Source organism: Gopherus flavomarginatus, chromosome 2 (genome assembly GCF_025201925.1).
Source record: "Gopherus flavomarginatus isolate rGopFla2 chromosome 2, rGopFla2.mat.asm, whole genome shotgun sequence".
Taxonomy (NCBI): domain Eukaryota; kingdom Metazoa; phylum Chordata; order Testudines; family Testudinidae; genus Gopherus; species Gopherus flavomarginatus.
In genome coordinates this window covers 2,940,099-2,956,579 of record NC_066618.1, presented here as the reverse complement: position 1 = coordinate 2,956,579, position 16,481 = coordinate 2,940,099, and the positions used below count along the sequence as shown (strand labels likewise).

The 16,481-nt window shown below is 52.2% G+C and overlaps 1 protein-coding gene across 6 annotated transcripts in view; it reads left to right on the top strand.

The window, feature by feature from the left end:
- The window catches only part of LOC127045845 (zinc finger protein OZF-like), a 265,245-nt gene that overhangs the window by 217,901 nt on the left and 30,863 nt on the right, over positions 1–16,481 (top strand). The window contains exons 2-7 of one of the 6 annotated variants that reach the window (XM_050942571.1): positions 9,202–9,234; positions 10,796–11,185; positions 12,203–12,329; positions 12,779–12,892; positions 13,152–13,265; positions 13,595–15,660. In XM_050942571.1, coding sequence (XP_050798528.1) covers positions 9,211–9,234; positions 10,796–11,185; positions 12,203–12,329; positions 12,779–12,892; positions 13,152–13,265; positions 13,595–14,913 — 2,088 coding nt within the window. In that variant the 5' untranslated portion in view covers positions 9,202–9,210 and the 3' untranslated portion in view covers positions 14,914–15,660. Of the gene's footprint in view, positions 1–9,201; positions 9,235–10,373; positions 10,458–10,792; positions 11,186–12,202; positions 12,330–12,778; positions 12,893–13,151; positions 13,266–13,594; positions 15,661–16,481 lie in introns of those variants that run through there. The other 5 variants (XM_050942570.1, XM_050942569.1, XM_050942572.1 and 2 more) reach the window with 5 other exon arrangements.

Genomic DNA, 16,481 nt, shown 5'->3' with positions numbered 1-16,481 from the left:
CTGAGGATGACCAGCAAAACTCATCAGAGGATGAGAACAAGGAGGCCAGAAAAGCCAGGATCTCTTTGGGACTCAGGACCCTGACACTGGCCACAGAGAAGGTGAGCCCAGTTCCTGCCATGAGACTGATTCCTGCCATGAAGTAACCAAGCCCGATTCCTGGACAGAAACCCAACCCCTCCAGGAAGGCCTGAGTTCCTCATCTGTACAACAATTCTAGTAGCACATCCTGACCTTCCCAGGGGCTGTGAGGATAAATACATTACAGAGCGTCAGGTGTTCAGGTGTTGGGGGCCAGGTGAGTACCTGGAGAGAGCATGTGATTCAGAAATGTCAGCCCCGGAGCCCTCAGCAGTGGGAGAGGCTAGTGTGTGAGATTATCTAGCAACAGAAGAACACACTGTGCAGTCTTCAAACATGACGTCTGTCTGAAGTGGGCAAGGAGGAGGGTGTTGGTGGTGAAATCCAGAGCTGGAAATCAGGAGATTGGTTTCATTCCTGGCTCTGTAACTGACTCCCTGTGTGACCTTGGATAGATCAGCTAGGCCAAACCTTTCAAAGCTGAGTGCTGAATGGTATGGAACTAGACCAGGGGTCGGCAACCTTTCAGAAGTGCTGTGCCAAGTCTTGAGTTACTCACTCTGATTTAAGGTTTCACGGGCCAGTAATACATTTTAACATTTTTAGAAGGTCTCTATTAGTCTGTAATATATAACTAAACTATTGTTGTATGTAAAGTAAATAAGGTTTTAAAAATGTTTAAGAAGCTTCATTTAAAGTTAATTTAAAATGCAGAGCCCCCTCCCCGGACCAGTGGCCAGGATCCAGGCAGTGTGAGTGCCACTGAAAATCAGCTCGTGTGCCGCCTTCGGCACGTGTGCCATAGGTTGCCTACCCCTGAACTAGATTGTATTTTATTGATTTCAGGGGGAGTTGCTGAGTACTCGGCCTGTCTGCAAATGAGGCTACTTATTAAGTGCTTTAATATGGATACAGGGATCTACTTTAGCTACCCAAGTTGGAATATTTTGGCCTTAGTCGCTGGGTGCCTCATTTTCCCTTTCCTGTAAAATGTTATGCTACTTCCTCTACTATATCATACCTCTTCCTCTGCTTGAGCTGGCGTGCTAAAAATAGCCATGTGGCTGCTGCTGCACAGGCGGCGGCTCAGACTAGCCACCGGTGTCCAAGACCCCCAGGGTCTGAGCTTGGGTGGCCTCCATCCATGCCGCCAAGTACACACAGCTCTTTTTAGCCACTACTTTGAGCGGCGCTAGCATGAGTTTGTCTCCCTGGGCCAGGAGGCACGCTCCCAGCTGCAGTGTAGCCATACCCATAATTAGCTAGCTGCTTCCCAGCCTGAGGGGGTGTGACTAGAGGGGTCCTCTGATGCTTTAATGGGCACCTGGGCCTTTTACAAGGGCTGAGAGAGCTCAGGCTGGGAGAGAAATCAAAGGAAGTGGGCTGGCTGCCCGACCCCTGCTGGAGAAGGCCCGGAGCCAGCGTCTGCAGACAGGATGCCGGTGGAGCTAGCCTGGGGGATGAGAGCTCTATACTGGAGCAGGGAGAAGACTCAAAGGTAGCCCAAAAAGGGATTAAGAACAGGGCCCAGAGGGCAGACTGAAGAAAAGCCCATGAGGGGCAGAAGAACCCTTTGTTTGCTGGGACTTTTCAGTTGGACTTGTTTGTTTGTGGCTTGACCAGAAGGCTAAGCCACATCTCCAGCACTGACCCAGTGGGTGGAGTTTGAAGGCCTGAGGAAGATGGCAACTGAGGCACGTTGCCCCTGACCAGACAGTGGCCACAAGGGGGTGCACAGGATGTGGCCTCACCCTGTTATGGAGCAGGAGACATTCCAAGCAGTTTGTCTCCCAGGACAACGTAATTCCCTGTGACACTTGTGTCCTCGTGCCATAATAAAACACGGCACAATGTCCCGCTTGGATGGAGAAATGCAATGAGGCAACCGCCCTGCAACCTCAGGGGACCAACCAACACATTTTAAGGTAGATGGTAACATGCATTTTACCTGAACAAAGGATCCCCATTAAACACAGGCTGCTGAGGGACCCAGTTAGCTAATGGTGGGGTTTTGTGATGTGGACATGTGGTAACTGGACTGCAGCTTAACTCACATAGGCCACCACTCAGTGACAGATCTGTCTGCTCCCCTGAGGGCGCCTCTCCGCTTGTCCCTCCGAGCCTCGGACAGGTACGGAGCAGTAAGGGCTGCACTTTGCAGCAGGGTGATCAGCTCCCCCACCACAAAGCACCTCCCTTTTCCCAGTGGGGGCTGAGATAGGCCTTAAGTTAGTCCCCCCTCGCCACAGAGTCCTGTCCTCTGCTCCTCCTCTTCTCCCCGAGGCCCCACCCCTGGCCAGGCCAGAGACAGAGACAAGCCATGGTAAGGAGCCCCGGACCCTCCATCTGACCTGGGCAATGTGCTCATGGGGGTGAGGACATGGCCAGGGGCTGCTCTCGGGTATCCTGGCCCTGCATGCAAGGCAGGTGGAGGATCCAGAGCTCCCCACAGCTGCCTGGGCTCCCTGGGTGGCTCTTACCATGTCCTGGCTCTGGCTTCCAGCCTAGCCAGGGGGCAGATCCTTGGGGAGAAGAGGAGCAGGAAGCAGGGCCACACTTCTGGCACTGGTGCCTCCAGTCTTCTGCACAGGATCTAAAGCTCCCGTCACATTTCTCAGATGCCCCTAAAATTGCTTTTAAGCATGAAACGCCACTCCTCTGGTAAATTAAATACAGCGCTCAATAGATTGTTTCAGAAGGTGGAGAATGTACCCGGGGAGCACTATTTTAGATTTGATTCTGACTCACAGGGAGGAACCGGCTGAGAATCTGAAGGTGGAAGGCAGCTTGGGTGAAAATGACCATGGATAGAGGTCATTGTTCTCAAGGCAGGAAGGGAGTGAGAGTAGCAGAACAGGCAATGGCTTCAGAAAAGCAGACTTCACTAAAGGCAGGGAATGTGTAGATAAGGAGGTCCCACAGGAAGAAAATCTAAGGGAAAAAGGAGTTCAGGAGAGTTGGCAGTTTGTAAAAGAGACAATATTAAAGGCACAATAGCAAACTATCCTGATGTGAAGGAAAGATAGGTAGAATAATATGAGACCAATATGGCTATCTCAGGAGATCTTTAATGACCTGAAAATCAAGCAGTAAAAAGAGGACACGTGGACAGATTGCTAAGAATGACTACAAAAGGACAGCACAAGCATGCTGGGACAAAATCAGAATGGGTAAGGCACAAAATGAGTCACAACTAGCAAGGGACATAAAAGGCAGGACAAAGAGGTTCTATAAATACATTAGAAGCAAGACAAGGACAAAGAAACGTACAAGTCCATTACTTAATGGGGAAGGAGAGCTAATGACACAGAAGGACATTTTATCAGATGGCACAGAAGGCTGAAGTGTTTGATCCCCTTTTTGCTTCGGTCTTCACTGAAAAGGTTAATTGTGACCAGATGTTTAACACAATTAATATTAATATTCAGGGGGAAGGAAAACAGGCCAGAGTAGGAAAAAAGCAGGTTAAAGACTATTCAGATAAGTGAGATGTATGCAAGTTGGCAGAGCTTGAGTCACTAGGGTACTTAAGGAACTAGGTGAAGCCATCTCTGAACCACTGGTGATTGTCTCTGAGAGCTCCTGGGATGGATGAGGTTCAGAGGACTGGAGAAGGGCAAACAGAGAACCTATCTTTAAAGAGGGGGGGAAAGGAGGATCAGGGGAATTATAGACAGTCAGCCTTACTTTGATCTCTGGCAAGATACTGGAACAAATGATTTAAAAAATTGTAAGCTCCCAGAGGATAATAAGGTGAGATCCAATCTAATTTTTTCTTGGTTCATCTTCCTTCCATGAGTTCTAGGTTCTCCTCCCTAACCCATTCCTGTGCTTCCTTAATATGGATGCATTCAAAGGGCCAGATCCTCAGCAGGTGTAAATGGTCAGAGTCCTATTGAATGCAATGGAGCTACACTGGTTTTCAGCAGCTGAGGATCTGCCTCCAGATATTGACAACAGTACCTCTGTGTGTTTTCTCTGCAGCTGCTACCATTGCAGCGCTCAGGGCCTTCCCCTACTCAACCATGGAACGTCTGCGCCAGATAAGAAGGAGAACGAAGAGGGCTCAGGATGACAAGTTGCAGGAGATCCAGCAAGCCAGTGCTGCATGACAGAACAAGCACCGGGCCTGACCCCTGGGGCCCCTGCTTGATACCGGCTGCCAACTAGACATGGAGCTGTTGATCACTACCTGTTGAGTCTGACAATCTAGCCACCTTATAGTCCATTCATCCAATCCATACTTTTTTAACTTGCTGGAAAGAATACTGTGGGAGACCATATCAAAAGCTTTGCTAAAGTCAAGATATAACACATCCACTGCTTTCTCCATATCCACAGAGCCAGTTATCTCATCATAGCAGGCAATCAGGTTGGTCAGGCATGACTTGCCCTTGGTGAATCCAAGTTGACTGTTCCTGATGCATAGATACTCACATTCAGTGCATAGCAAGGATCCATAGCTACCTCCAGAGTCAGGACTTTGGCGCGTTCCAAGAGATCCCTCTGCCTTTGCCCAGGATCTGTGGAGAAATGTGGTCCCTCTTCCATGTGAGTGTCCTCCAGAACAAGGAGTTCACTGCAACCTCTCTTATGCCAAGCAGATTCCTTGGGGCTCTTTCCAGTCCTGTCAGTCTGCTGTTTCTCTGAACTCCCATGGGTCATTTCCTGCTCTACCCTTTGGAAAATCTCCTTGTGATAGATTGCCATCCACTCTGGAATGCCACCTGACATACTGGGGTCCCAGTGAGACCACTCATTCCACCAGCCTGGGCTCCATCACCCTGTCCTGCTGTGCCAGGCCCACAAGCCTCCTCTACCACGCACACACACAGGTAGGGACATGCCCAGCTGCAGGAAGACACAGACACTGAAATCAGCTCTGCATGGGAAGACTCAGCTTGGGGATTGCCCAGGACTCAAGTGCACCCACCCCCGGGATGCAAACCCAGAATTCTGTACAGCGTAAGCTCAGGACAATCACCCCCTCCCTCAATGTGGAGGAAGATATGCATAGCGTTCCTCTCCGCCCCTGTTCTGAATTGCACAAACTGGTTTATAGAAAACAAAAATGTATTAACTACAAGGAATAGATTTTAAGTGATTATAAGGAATAGCAAATGGATCAAGTTAGATTACTGAGCAAATAAAGCAGACACACAAACTAAGCTTAATACACTAAAGAAACTGGCTACAAGTAGTAATTTTTCACCCTAAATGTTGTTTTAAGCAGGTTGCAGAGATTCTTGAAGACAAACTTCTTTTGCTGGCAGCTTAGAATTTCAGATATTCCTTTCACAGGCCAGACATTTCTAGCCTAGGTCCAGTTCTGCCCCAGTTCAGTTTTAGGTGTTTTTAGCAGTCATCTTGGGTCGGGATTCAGTGAAGAACTGACCCTGATTAACTCATTGCCCAGCCTTAAATAGGATTTACATATGGCAGGAATCCTTTGTTTCCCAGTTTGATCCCCACCCCCACTAGGGGAAAAATACTAGTAGTCCAAGATAGTGTCCAGTACAAGGTGACATGATCACATAACCCTGCAGTGTCAAAGCAACATCCCAGGAAGCTTCTCAGGAAGATTAGTATCTTCAAAGTCCTATTGTTCTCCTTAATGGCCCATTCAGGCTGATTTCCTACTGTCTGGTGGGCATTCCCCTGGTGTAAACACAGTTGTAATTGTTACATAGTCAATATTCCTAACTTCAGATACAGAAATGATACATGTATACAAATAGGATAAGCATAGTCAGTATATCATAACCTTTCCAATGATACCTCACATGGCCCATCTTGCATAAAACATACCTTAGTTATGGCATATTCATATCACTTAGGAATGAAGAATCCCATGCACCACGATAGGCTGGGAACCGACAGGCTAAGCGGCAGTTCTGCAAAGAAGGACCTGGGGATTACAGTGGACGAGAAGCTGGATATGAGTCAGCAGTGTGCCCTCATTGCCAAGAAGGCCAATGGCATATTGGGCTGCATTAGTAGAAGCATTGCCTGCAGATCGAGGGAAGTGATTATTCCCCTCTATTCAACACTGGTGAGGCCACACCTGGAGTATTGTGTCCAGTTTTGTTCCCCCACTACAGAAGGGATGTGGACAAATTGGAGAGAGTCCAGCGGAGGGCAACAAAAATGTTCAGGGGGATGGGGCACTTCACTTATGAGGAAAGGCTGAGGGAACTGGGGTTATTTAGTCTGCAGAAGAGAAGAGTGATGAGAGATTTGATAGCAGTCTTCAACTACCTGAAGGGGGGTTCCAATGAGGATGGAGCTCAGCTGTTCTCAGTGGTGGCAGATGACAGAACAAGAAGCAATGGTCTCAAGTTGCAGTGGGGGAGGTTTAGGCTGGATATTAGGAAACTCTATTTCACTAGGAGGGTGGTGAAGCACTGGAATGGGTTCCCTAGGGAGGTGGTGGAATCTCCTTCCTTAGAGGTTTTTAAGGCCCAGCTTGACAAAGCCCTGGCTGGGATGATTTAGTAAGTGTTGATCCTGCTTTGAGCAGGGGATTGGACTAGATGACCTCCTGAGATCCCTTCCAACCTTAATATTCTATGATTCTATGATCTTGGATTTTATTGAACATCAGGAGACTCCTGTGGTGAAGGAACCATATAGCTGTGTGGAAAGCTCTAGCCAAGAGCAGGGTCTCAGAAGGCCTGGAAGGAAGTCCATATCACTCTAGGTGCCTGAAAAGCCTTAGCTTTAGATTGTATCTCCCCATTCACAAATGGACCCACCCAGGGTGAGGCCCTTCTGCTGCACTGTGTGTGGGAAAGGCTTCATTGAGCAACACCTGCTCACCAGGCCCTCCAAAACCCACGCAGACTGTACTGCTGCCCATGGCAAGAGAGGAACTTTGCTGAGAACACACCAGCCTTCACGCAGCAGAGATGCCGGGTCACTGCACTCAGAGAAAGGACTGCAGGGCTAAGTGCTTTCTCACCAAACACTCCATAGTCAGTGATGGAGAATCCACCGCGACCCTTGTGGTTAATGATTCTCACCATTAAAAAAATTACACCTTATTTCAATCTGAATTTGTCTGGCTTCAATTTCCAGCCATTGGATCATGTTATACCTTTGTCTGCTAGACTGACGAGCCCATTATTAAATATTTGTTCGTGTAGATGCTTATAGACTGAAATCAAGTCACTCCTTAACCTTCTCTTTGTTAAGTTAAATAGATAGACTCAAAGAGCTCAAGCACTAGAAGGCAGGTTTTCTAATCCTTAAATTATTGTCATGGCTCTTCTCCGACCCCTCTCCAATTTATCAACATTCTTCTTGAATTGTGGGCACCAGAACTGGACACAGGATTCCAGCAGCAGTTGCACCAGTGCCAGATACAGCTCCCATTGCACTGGGAGCTCAACTGATTATCCACCATGATCCCCAAATCTTTTTCAGAGTCACTGATTCCCAGGATAGAATCCCCCATCCTGTGAGTATGGCCTATATTCTTTGTTCCTAGATGTATATCTTTACACTGAGTCATATCAACATTAATGGTCCAGCTGGGTCCTGAGCACTGTGCTTACCATCTAAATAAAGACGGACGGTCAGAGGGGAAACAGGCACGGAGTGGAGACTTGTGCAAGAGATTCCCCCAGCAGGTTGGTGGCAGACAGAGATGAGAATTGTGGTGTCCTGACTGCTTTTTCCATAGATTTGGCAGAATTTGATACTTATTTTTAAAATAATTTTATAATATCAAGGTTCTTTTTAAAGCCTTCCCTTCCCAATACTTATTGATTTTAATTTTTCACTGTTGTGCAAAGTTAGGGGTAGGAATCAAATCAATGCAAAAGTTCACAGTTGATGGATATTGGGGTGGGGGGGGTCAGCCAATAATTATTTTACAACAGTCAAATTTGAGAGTCAAAAAGATAATGCTTTACACTGTTAAACACCAATGGTCAACATGTTCAAATATACAAATACCCCTTTGTTTAAAATCAAACGCTAATAAGTTCTTAGGTAGCATTTGTCTCTTTTTACCTGTCTGTAAATGTCCATTAGTAAAGATAGGAACATGTCTGGTAGGTTTAAGTGTATGTGAAATTGACATTTCCCAACAAAAAATCCAAGGGAGGGATAGCTTGGTGGTTTGAGCATTGGCCTGTTAAACCCAGGCAGGGCCGGCTCTAGCCATTTCGCCGCCCCAAGCACGGCGGCATGCCGCGGGGGGCGCTCTGCTGCTCTCCGGTCCCGTCGCTCTGGTGGACCTCCCGTAGGCGTGCCTGTGGATGCTCCACCGGAGCCGCGGGGCCAGCGGACCCTCCACAGGGACGCCTGCGGGAGGGCCACCGGAGCCGCCCGCCGCCCTCCCAGCAACCAGCAGAGCGCCCCCTGCGGCATGCCACCCCAAGCACGTGCTTGGCGTGCTGGGGCCTGGAGCCGGCCCTGAACCCAGGGTTGTGAGTTCAGTCCTTGAGGGTGCCATTTAGGGATTGGGGGAAAAAATTAAGGCTTGGTCCTGCTTTGAGCAGGGGGTTGGACTAGGTGATCTCCTGAGGTTGCTTCCAACCTTGATATGCTACCATTCTATGAAATCTGATCCTGCCAAGCCTAAAAAGGGCCACACTGGGTCAAGGGCCATAGCCCATCCATCCCAGTGGCCTGTCCTCGGACAGGGGCCAATGCCTGGTGCTTCAGAAGGAATGAACAGATCAATCATCCAGCTGCCCGCCTGTCCCTGGTTGGCAGCCAGAGGCTTAGGGGCACCCTGGGGTGGCAGCTGGGCACTTTGGCTAACAAACACCAGCAGAGCCAGGCTAGCCGCTAGACGGGGCTGCCTTGCAGATGCTCGGCACAGGCCACCCGCCCCCGGTCCCAGGACAAGCCCGGATGCCACAAGCGCCCCCAGCTGCGTTCGCGCCGCCGGAATCCCCGAGACTCAGCGCCGCCTTCCTCATCCGGGCTCCGGTCACACCCAGGGGCCGCTGCCGCCCCGCGCCGCCCCGCAGCCAGGCCGCGGCTCCCTACCTCCCTCCCGGCTGCGCTCGCTCTGCTCCGCCCGGCAGCGGCGCCGGGACTCTGCCCAGCCCGGAGCGGGAGCGGAGCTCGGCCGGGCCGGGCCCGCTGGAGAAGCCCCGCCCGCCCGGGGGGGCCATGGCCGAGCGGGCCGCTGCCCAGGTAAGGGCCCGGCGGGCGGGGGAGCCTCGGGCCCCGGGAGCTTCTCCCCGCCCGGCCTGGGCCCCGGGAGCCGGGCCGCGGGGAGCGCGGGGCTGCCCGGCCGGGCGGGGGCGGCTCTGGCTGGAGCGGGGAGCAGGGATCGGTCCCCGCTCCCACCACCCTCGCTGGCGTCCGGCCCTCACGGGAGATGGGCCGCTGGAGGACTCGGGTTTGTGCGGTGTCGGGTAGTGCCCGGGCGGCCTGGGGCTTGGTCCCACCCTGGGGGAAGCCAGGAAGTGGCTGAGAGCCAAGCAGGGTTCAGGCTGCAGGGGGATGAGAACTGGAGGTCCCTCTGCTCTATAACCGCAGCAGTGTTTTTGGCCCAGTTTGGGAGGCGAATCTGAACCAGTTGCATCAAACCCGCCTTAGTTGTGTCTCTTCAGCCCCTTTTCCAGCCCAGGGCCGTTTTCCGTCCTCCCTACAGAGCTTGTTTCCGTGCCTTCCGGCCTCATCCAGCACCTACCCGAGTGGCGGCTGGCCGCAGGTGTCGTGTGCCCAGAAATCAACATGCAGTGCAGCACGTGGGGGCCATGCACTCTGGGGCGTCCTAGCAACAGCAGCGTCAACCTGGTTAGCAGGCCTGGCTGCCCGTGCAGTCCCAGGGCTGTGAGGCTGATCCGTGCCATCCTCACATGTGCTCACAGAGTCTCTCCCCTCAGCAGGGACCCAGCGGGGTTTTCTCAGCACTGAGTGCTTGGACACTGTCTCTTCCGCTGGTGCCCAGTTGGCGTGTGCTTGTCAGGAGCAGGGAAGAGGAGTTGCAAGAGACAGATATTGGCAGCACCAGAGCCTCCAGGCCCCAACTGGCCTGTCCAGGCTCTACCACTCCTTCCACTTGAACAAAGGCTGGACTGGTCCCTCTCCAATACCCCCATCTTGCTGGTTTCTCCAGACTCCTGTCCACCCTGCTCCTCCCTCCCCCGCACACCTCTCATGCTGCTCACGGGCAGGCTGTGGGGGCGATGGTTGGCCCTTTCCAGCGGTGAGAAATGTCACGCATGGAGCGCCACTCAGCTGAGTGGTAAGAGCCTCTGGTGTGGGATAGGCCTGGCATGTGGTCCCCAAGAACCTTCTCCACGTCTGTTTTGAAATGGCAGCAGAATTAGGTCCCCTGGTGGAAGAAGTGTTCAGATCAGCGGATATAGCGAGTTCGTCGGTGACGAGCCTGAGAGTCCCAAACCAATGTGAGTCTGACAGGGAAGGGTCTGTTGTCATTTTTGTTGTTGCATCTGGAAGCAGGGCCGCCCAGAGGATTCAGGGGACCTGAGGCAAAGCAATTTCAGGGGCCCCTTCCATAAAAAAAGTTGCAAAACTATGGATTATTATATTCTTGTGGGAGCCCCTGCAGGACTCGGGGCCTGGGGCAAATCGCCCCATTTGCCCCCCTGGGTGGCCCTGTCTTGAAGGCAGCCATAAAAGACTGACTCTCAGGCCCAGAGAGCATGGAGCAGCCTGGAACACGTGAGCCGGCCTTACGCCCTTTCTCTTTGTGGCCCATCTCTTCTTTTCTCCTTGTAAGCAGGCTCCGCAATGGGATGTCACAGCAGAGCAACCGGTGCCTTTAATGCCCCTGGCTGCCTCCGATCATACTTCTGAGGCAGAAATGCAGCTGCCGCTGGAACAAACTGCCATGTGGCCAGAGGTAGCGGTGGAGACGACCATGGAGTCACATGCCACGCGACTGTTGACGCTAGAGGGAAGAATGGGGATGGCAGAGAACAAACTAGTCGGCTGTGAGAGGACAGTGGTGGAGTTCGGGAACCAGCTGGAGAGTAAATGGGCCGTGCTGGGAACTCTGATCCAGGAGTACGGGCTGCTGCAGAGGAGGCTGGAGAACATGGAGAACCTGCTGAAGAAAAAAGATGTCTGGATTCTAAAACTTCCCCCAGGCGCACAGGGAGAAGTCCCCAAGGTAACAATATCCCAGCTAGCACGGAGGGGCAGGAGTAAAGCTGTCCCAGGGGTGTGTAGCCCAGGGATATTCAGGCTATTACAAAATGTCTTGGATAGACTGGGTGCACTGGTGCACAACAAGGCACTGGTTGGGGCTCCTTAGCTCCATTCTTCTCCTCCCCATCTACAGACAAGTCAAAGGGGGAGACCTACAAGACACTCTGTCTTACGCTAAGATGCTGTGACAGGCTCTCAGATTCCACGTGAGTACAGGGAGCCATGCAACGAGAACAGGAAATTAGCAAGTGTCCAGAGCTATTGTTTGGAATGTTGGTACTCGAGTCTTAACCTGTAGTACTGAGCCTGCAGCTTTTCCTGGTATGCAACTGGTCAGTGATCAGTAAGTGCCAGTTTTTGGTTTTGTGTATTTTCCTTCATAAGGAGCGAGGGATGCAATTGCTGATTCGGCACCCGGAGAGAGGAGGAAATGAGGTAAAGGGAAAACAGGTGATATGAATTGGTCCAGAGCATCCTAGCTGTGGTCTCTGCCCATAGCGCTATCACAGATTCGGCGAGTGGGTATCCCTGCTTGCAGGGAGAGGTTTGAAGGGGCCAGGGCGAGGTACCTGCAGTTACACCAATCAAACTATTGCAGGCTAAGGCATGAAGCGGGGAGTAGAGCCATGCTCAATCAGCAGTGGAAGGCTAGATGAAAGTATTGGGTTCGGAGAAGGCATGAGGGAGAATGCTTGGCATACGCACTGCTGGATGCTTTCCTGATGTAAGGGGCCGCATGAGAGGAGACATAACATCAGAACCTGGTGAAGCTGACAGAGTGTTAAGAAGAGGGAACTGGGCAGAGTACAGGCATGAGAGGGAGCGTTGGGGGCACTGTGAGAGGCATGGGTGAGCTGCGTCATGCTCTGAAGGTGGTGACGAAGGAGGTTTGTATGACACTGTGCTGGGGAGGGGAGGCGCTGAATCCTCTCCCCAGTGGGGGCAGGAAGTGCTGAGGGTGTGACGCTTGTGATTTCAGGTCCCTGTGAAGTTCGATGAGGTCTCAGGCTGTTTCTCCGGGCAGGAGTGGGGGGCTTTAGAGCAACGGCGGGAGGAGCTTCACAAGAACACAATGAGGAACAACTATGAGACGTTGATCTCGCTGGGTAAAGATGAGTTGAAAATTCCTTTAGTATCAGTCAGATCTTGGAAGTGCCAGATGCTCCTCAGTATAGTGCTCAGGCTGTAGGCACCTGCTAGCCTGGCCTCTGGAAGGCTCTGGTCTTATGCACAAGGAGGTAGGGAGCCCCTCTTCCTGATCTCTCTCCCCACGCATGATAGGGGGTGCCTAAAGCGTATCCTGCAGGCCCCATTTTGCTCCACACTACTTGGCAGTGATCGGCTCACAGTGCCTGAGCCCAGACAAAGCCAGTCCCACATCAGCCCTGTCCTTAAGAAAAGAGCAGCCACCCTATCATTTACTGCCCCGGGTGCTACCCATGGCCTATGGAAGGGGCTGGTTTAAACTAGTTAAAAATTCTGGGGATTTGTAGATGTGAACTCAGTGAATTATTAACCAAACCCTAATCCCCTTAATGTCCTTTCCCATGAACAGACAATGCTGCTTCCATGCCTGATGCTCAGTCCCCAGTAGAACCCGGGGTAGAGTCTCGAGTCCAGGAACAGCAGGAATCTCAAAAAAGAGAATCTCCGCCGCCTCCCAGCACAGGTGAGCAGGAATGGACCAGAGCAACTTGGAAGCAGCAAGAAGTCGTCAAGGGCAGGAAATTAATATGAGCTTCCTGTGCTCTTGTAATTGTTATATCTCTTCTGATGAGTTTGATCAACATGTTCCTTCTCTGTGGGAGTTTTCGCCATTCACAGCTAGTGCTGATGCCAGTCAGATGTTGCCATCTGCCCTGAAATCCTCCCTGCAGGGTTCAGCGGATGTGAGAGAAACCTAATGTCATTCTCCTTCCCGTGAACAGGATCTCCCACTTCTACTCCCAGTGACAGTTCATGGATTAAACAAGAGGAAACACCATGTGCTGAGAGTCAGGGGGGCTTGGTGGAGAGAGAAATCCCTACGGAGCCCATCAAGGGTGAGTTATGTACACAGGAAATGCTTTGCCGGCAGAGGAGAGGGATGTGACTGGGCAGTGGAGGTAGATAATTGGCGGGAGGACCAGAACATGGGGGTGGGAAAGTGATAAATGTGTAAGGACAAGGTAGCTATGGTGAAGCAGTATGGGGGGGCAGGAGTGGGAAAGGCTTTATGATTATTTATTTATATGGCTCCAGCAGTGTGCTAGGCACCCTGCAGTCAGGAACCCTCTCCACTCTCAAACCTTCCTGGGCTTTCCTGGTGAATGAGGAACATCCTGGGAAGAGGTTGCTGTTAAATCCTCTCTGGATTCCCTTTGTATTCCAGCAGATGAGTGGTGTCTTGAGGACAGTGCTGCCATCCCGGAACTTCCCGGGGGGGTGCAGGGAAGCTTGGAGGAGGATTTCCAGAGATCTGCTGAGAGATGGAGCCACGGAAGTCAGTGCAGCTCACTGACACAGCAGGGAAACCCTGCAGGAAGCAGCCTGGGCCAGCCCACTCCATGTGGAGGAGACTTCAGCGGCCTTGCACCAGCCACTGAGCAGGAGGAAAGTCCCCCAGGAGAGGGGCCGTATATATGCAATGAATGTGGGGAAAGCTTTGTCTGTAAGCAGTTGTTTGCAGTGCACCAGGGAGTCCACACAGCAGGGGGAGGCTGCATTTCTCCAGCATGTGGAGAAGGCCTCAGTCAGAAATCCAGTCTCCTACATCCCCAGAGAAGCCAGGTCCTGGCAGGTGCAAAACCCTACAAATGCTCTGAGGGCGAGATAAACTTTAGCCTCAAATCCAGCCTTCTCAAGCACCAGGTCGGTCACACGGGCCCGTACACCTGCACTAAGTGCAGGAAGAGCTTCAGGCTGAAGATAAGCCTCCTCGTCCACCAGCGACTCCATGCAGGGAAGGGCGAGGGCTCGCTGCTCTGTACGGACTGCGGGAAGAACTTCACCCACCCCTCGCAGCTGGTCCGGCACCAGCGGATCCACACGGGGGAGCGGCCCTACCAGTGCACCGACTGCGAGAAGAGCTTCACGGAGAAGTCCAAACTCACCAACCACTACCGCACGCACACCGGCGAGCGGCCCTACGCCTGCGCCCAGTGCGGGAAGCGCTTCATCCGCAAGCACCACCTGCTGAAACACCAGCGCGTGCACACGGGTGAGCGGCCCTACCAGTGCCCCGAGTGCGAGAAGAGCTTCACCCAGAAGTACTACCTGGTCGATCACCGGCGGCTGCACACGGGCGAGCGCCCCTTCCAGTGCCCCACCTGCCAGAAGAGCTTCACGGAGAAGTCCAAGCTCACCAGCCACTTCCGCATCCACACGGGGGAGCGGCCCTACCACTGTGGGGAGTGCGGGAAGCGCTTCACGGAGAAATCCCAGCTCACCAACCATTTCCGCATCCACACCGGGGAGCGGCCCTACGCCTGCGCCCAGTGCGACAAGTGCTTCATCCGCAAGCACCACCTGCTGAAGCACCAGCGTGTGCACACGGGCGAGAGACTCCACCGCTGCCCCCAGTGTGAGAAGAGCTTCCGCTACAAACAGTCACTGAACTGCCATCTGAAAATCCACCTGGGGAACCACTGCCCCATGGGCAGTGCCCTGTCCCCTGAGCAACAAACCCCAGCTAGACCTCTTTGTGTGTGAGAGAGACGGGGCAGGAGTCCCTGGGCTGGGAGCGCTTTGCAGGTCCTGACGTCATGTGACATACAGGGAGGCTGGGATTTCCAGTTGGACCTCCAGGAGTGTGCAGTGTTGTCATAGCTGTGTTGGTCCCAGGATACGAGAGAGACAAGGTGGGTGAAGGAATCTCCTTTATTTGGACCAACTTCTCTTGGTGAAAGAGACAAGCTTTCGAGCCCCACAGAGCTCTTCTTCAGGTCAAGCTGGAAAGCTTGTCTCTTTCACCAAGCGAAGTTGGTCTGATAAGATATTACCTCACCCACTGTGTCTCCCTACCGGAGTTAGACATCCAACTCCGGGACATCACATTCCCTCAGGCTGCTTGGAAAATCGCAGCCTAAAACAACCCACTAAATTCCTTAAATATCCAGCCTACAGCCAGTGCTGGATAACTGTTCTATAACTGCTGGCAGTTTCATGCCACCATTCTGTAAGGGGTATTTAATAAAGCTACCTAGTTCTCACATGGCACTTTTCATCAGTAGAGCCCAGAGTGCTTTCCAAATTTAAAATTATCTTAACGGGGTCTAAATTTTGGGAGCCCAGCTGGAGAAGCCTTAAAGGAGTCTGGTTTTTCAGAAGGTAACTGTTTGGCACTTGCTTAAAATCAGACCTCTTGCAGGCCCAACCGAAAACTGAGGGGGCCCCCCAATCACAAGACACTGCTGAAGAACATAGGCCATGATGTGCAACCGACTCCTGTTTAAAGTCTCTTTGGTAATAAATATGAACTTTTTCCTGGGGGGGGCTCTCAGGTTGGGAGGTGTTGCCAGCTATTCATTGGCTTGTGGATATGTGGAAGGGGTACAGGTTCCACTTTCACGGTTGTTCCATCTCATTTTGCTGCCCCACTGAGCCAGGAGAGGGAAGCACTAGACTAAAAAGCCCAGTGGTGTGAAACGCCATGATCAGCATGCGTACCTATGGGCCAGCGGCTGGAACGGAATGGGACTTCCTCTCCGCCCTGTTGGAAGGGAACGTTTATGCTGGGTGGAATGAAGGAGGCAGATGCACAGTCTAAGCCTGATACTGAGTGGGCTCCGGTCCTGTTGACTGCAGTGGGAGTTGATGGCACAGCTCAGCACTTTGTAGGATTAGACCCACAGTGTGGAGAGCGTAAAAGCAAGAGGGCCCGAGGGCCTGCAGTGAGCAGCTTGATGGAGTAAAGAAAGCATGGAAGGGGCAGCACTGGAAGGGATGGGAGGAAGGTGGCAGTGAGTAGGAGAATGAAGCAAAGGGGACAGGGAGGAGGGATGGTGGCAGTGCGGGGAGAAGAGAGAGGTGAGCCTCCCAGGAGAAGGGCAGAGCTAGAGAGCTGAGTCCCGCAGCTCCTCGCTCCGCCTCTGGTGAGGTAGAGCTTGATAGCAGGCAGGCTCAGGCTGCTTCGGTTTGGGGCCACAGTCCATTCAGATTCATAAATGGAGGGGGTGTCACTCTGCTTTGGTCAAGCAGCTCATGGTTTCTGAGTACCCTTTCCAGTACACCTCCTAAAGAGCTGCTGGGTTGTGACAGTAAAACCTGACGGTGTCTCC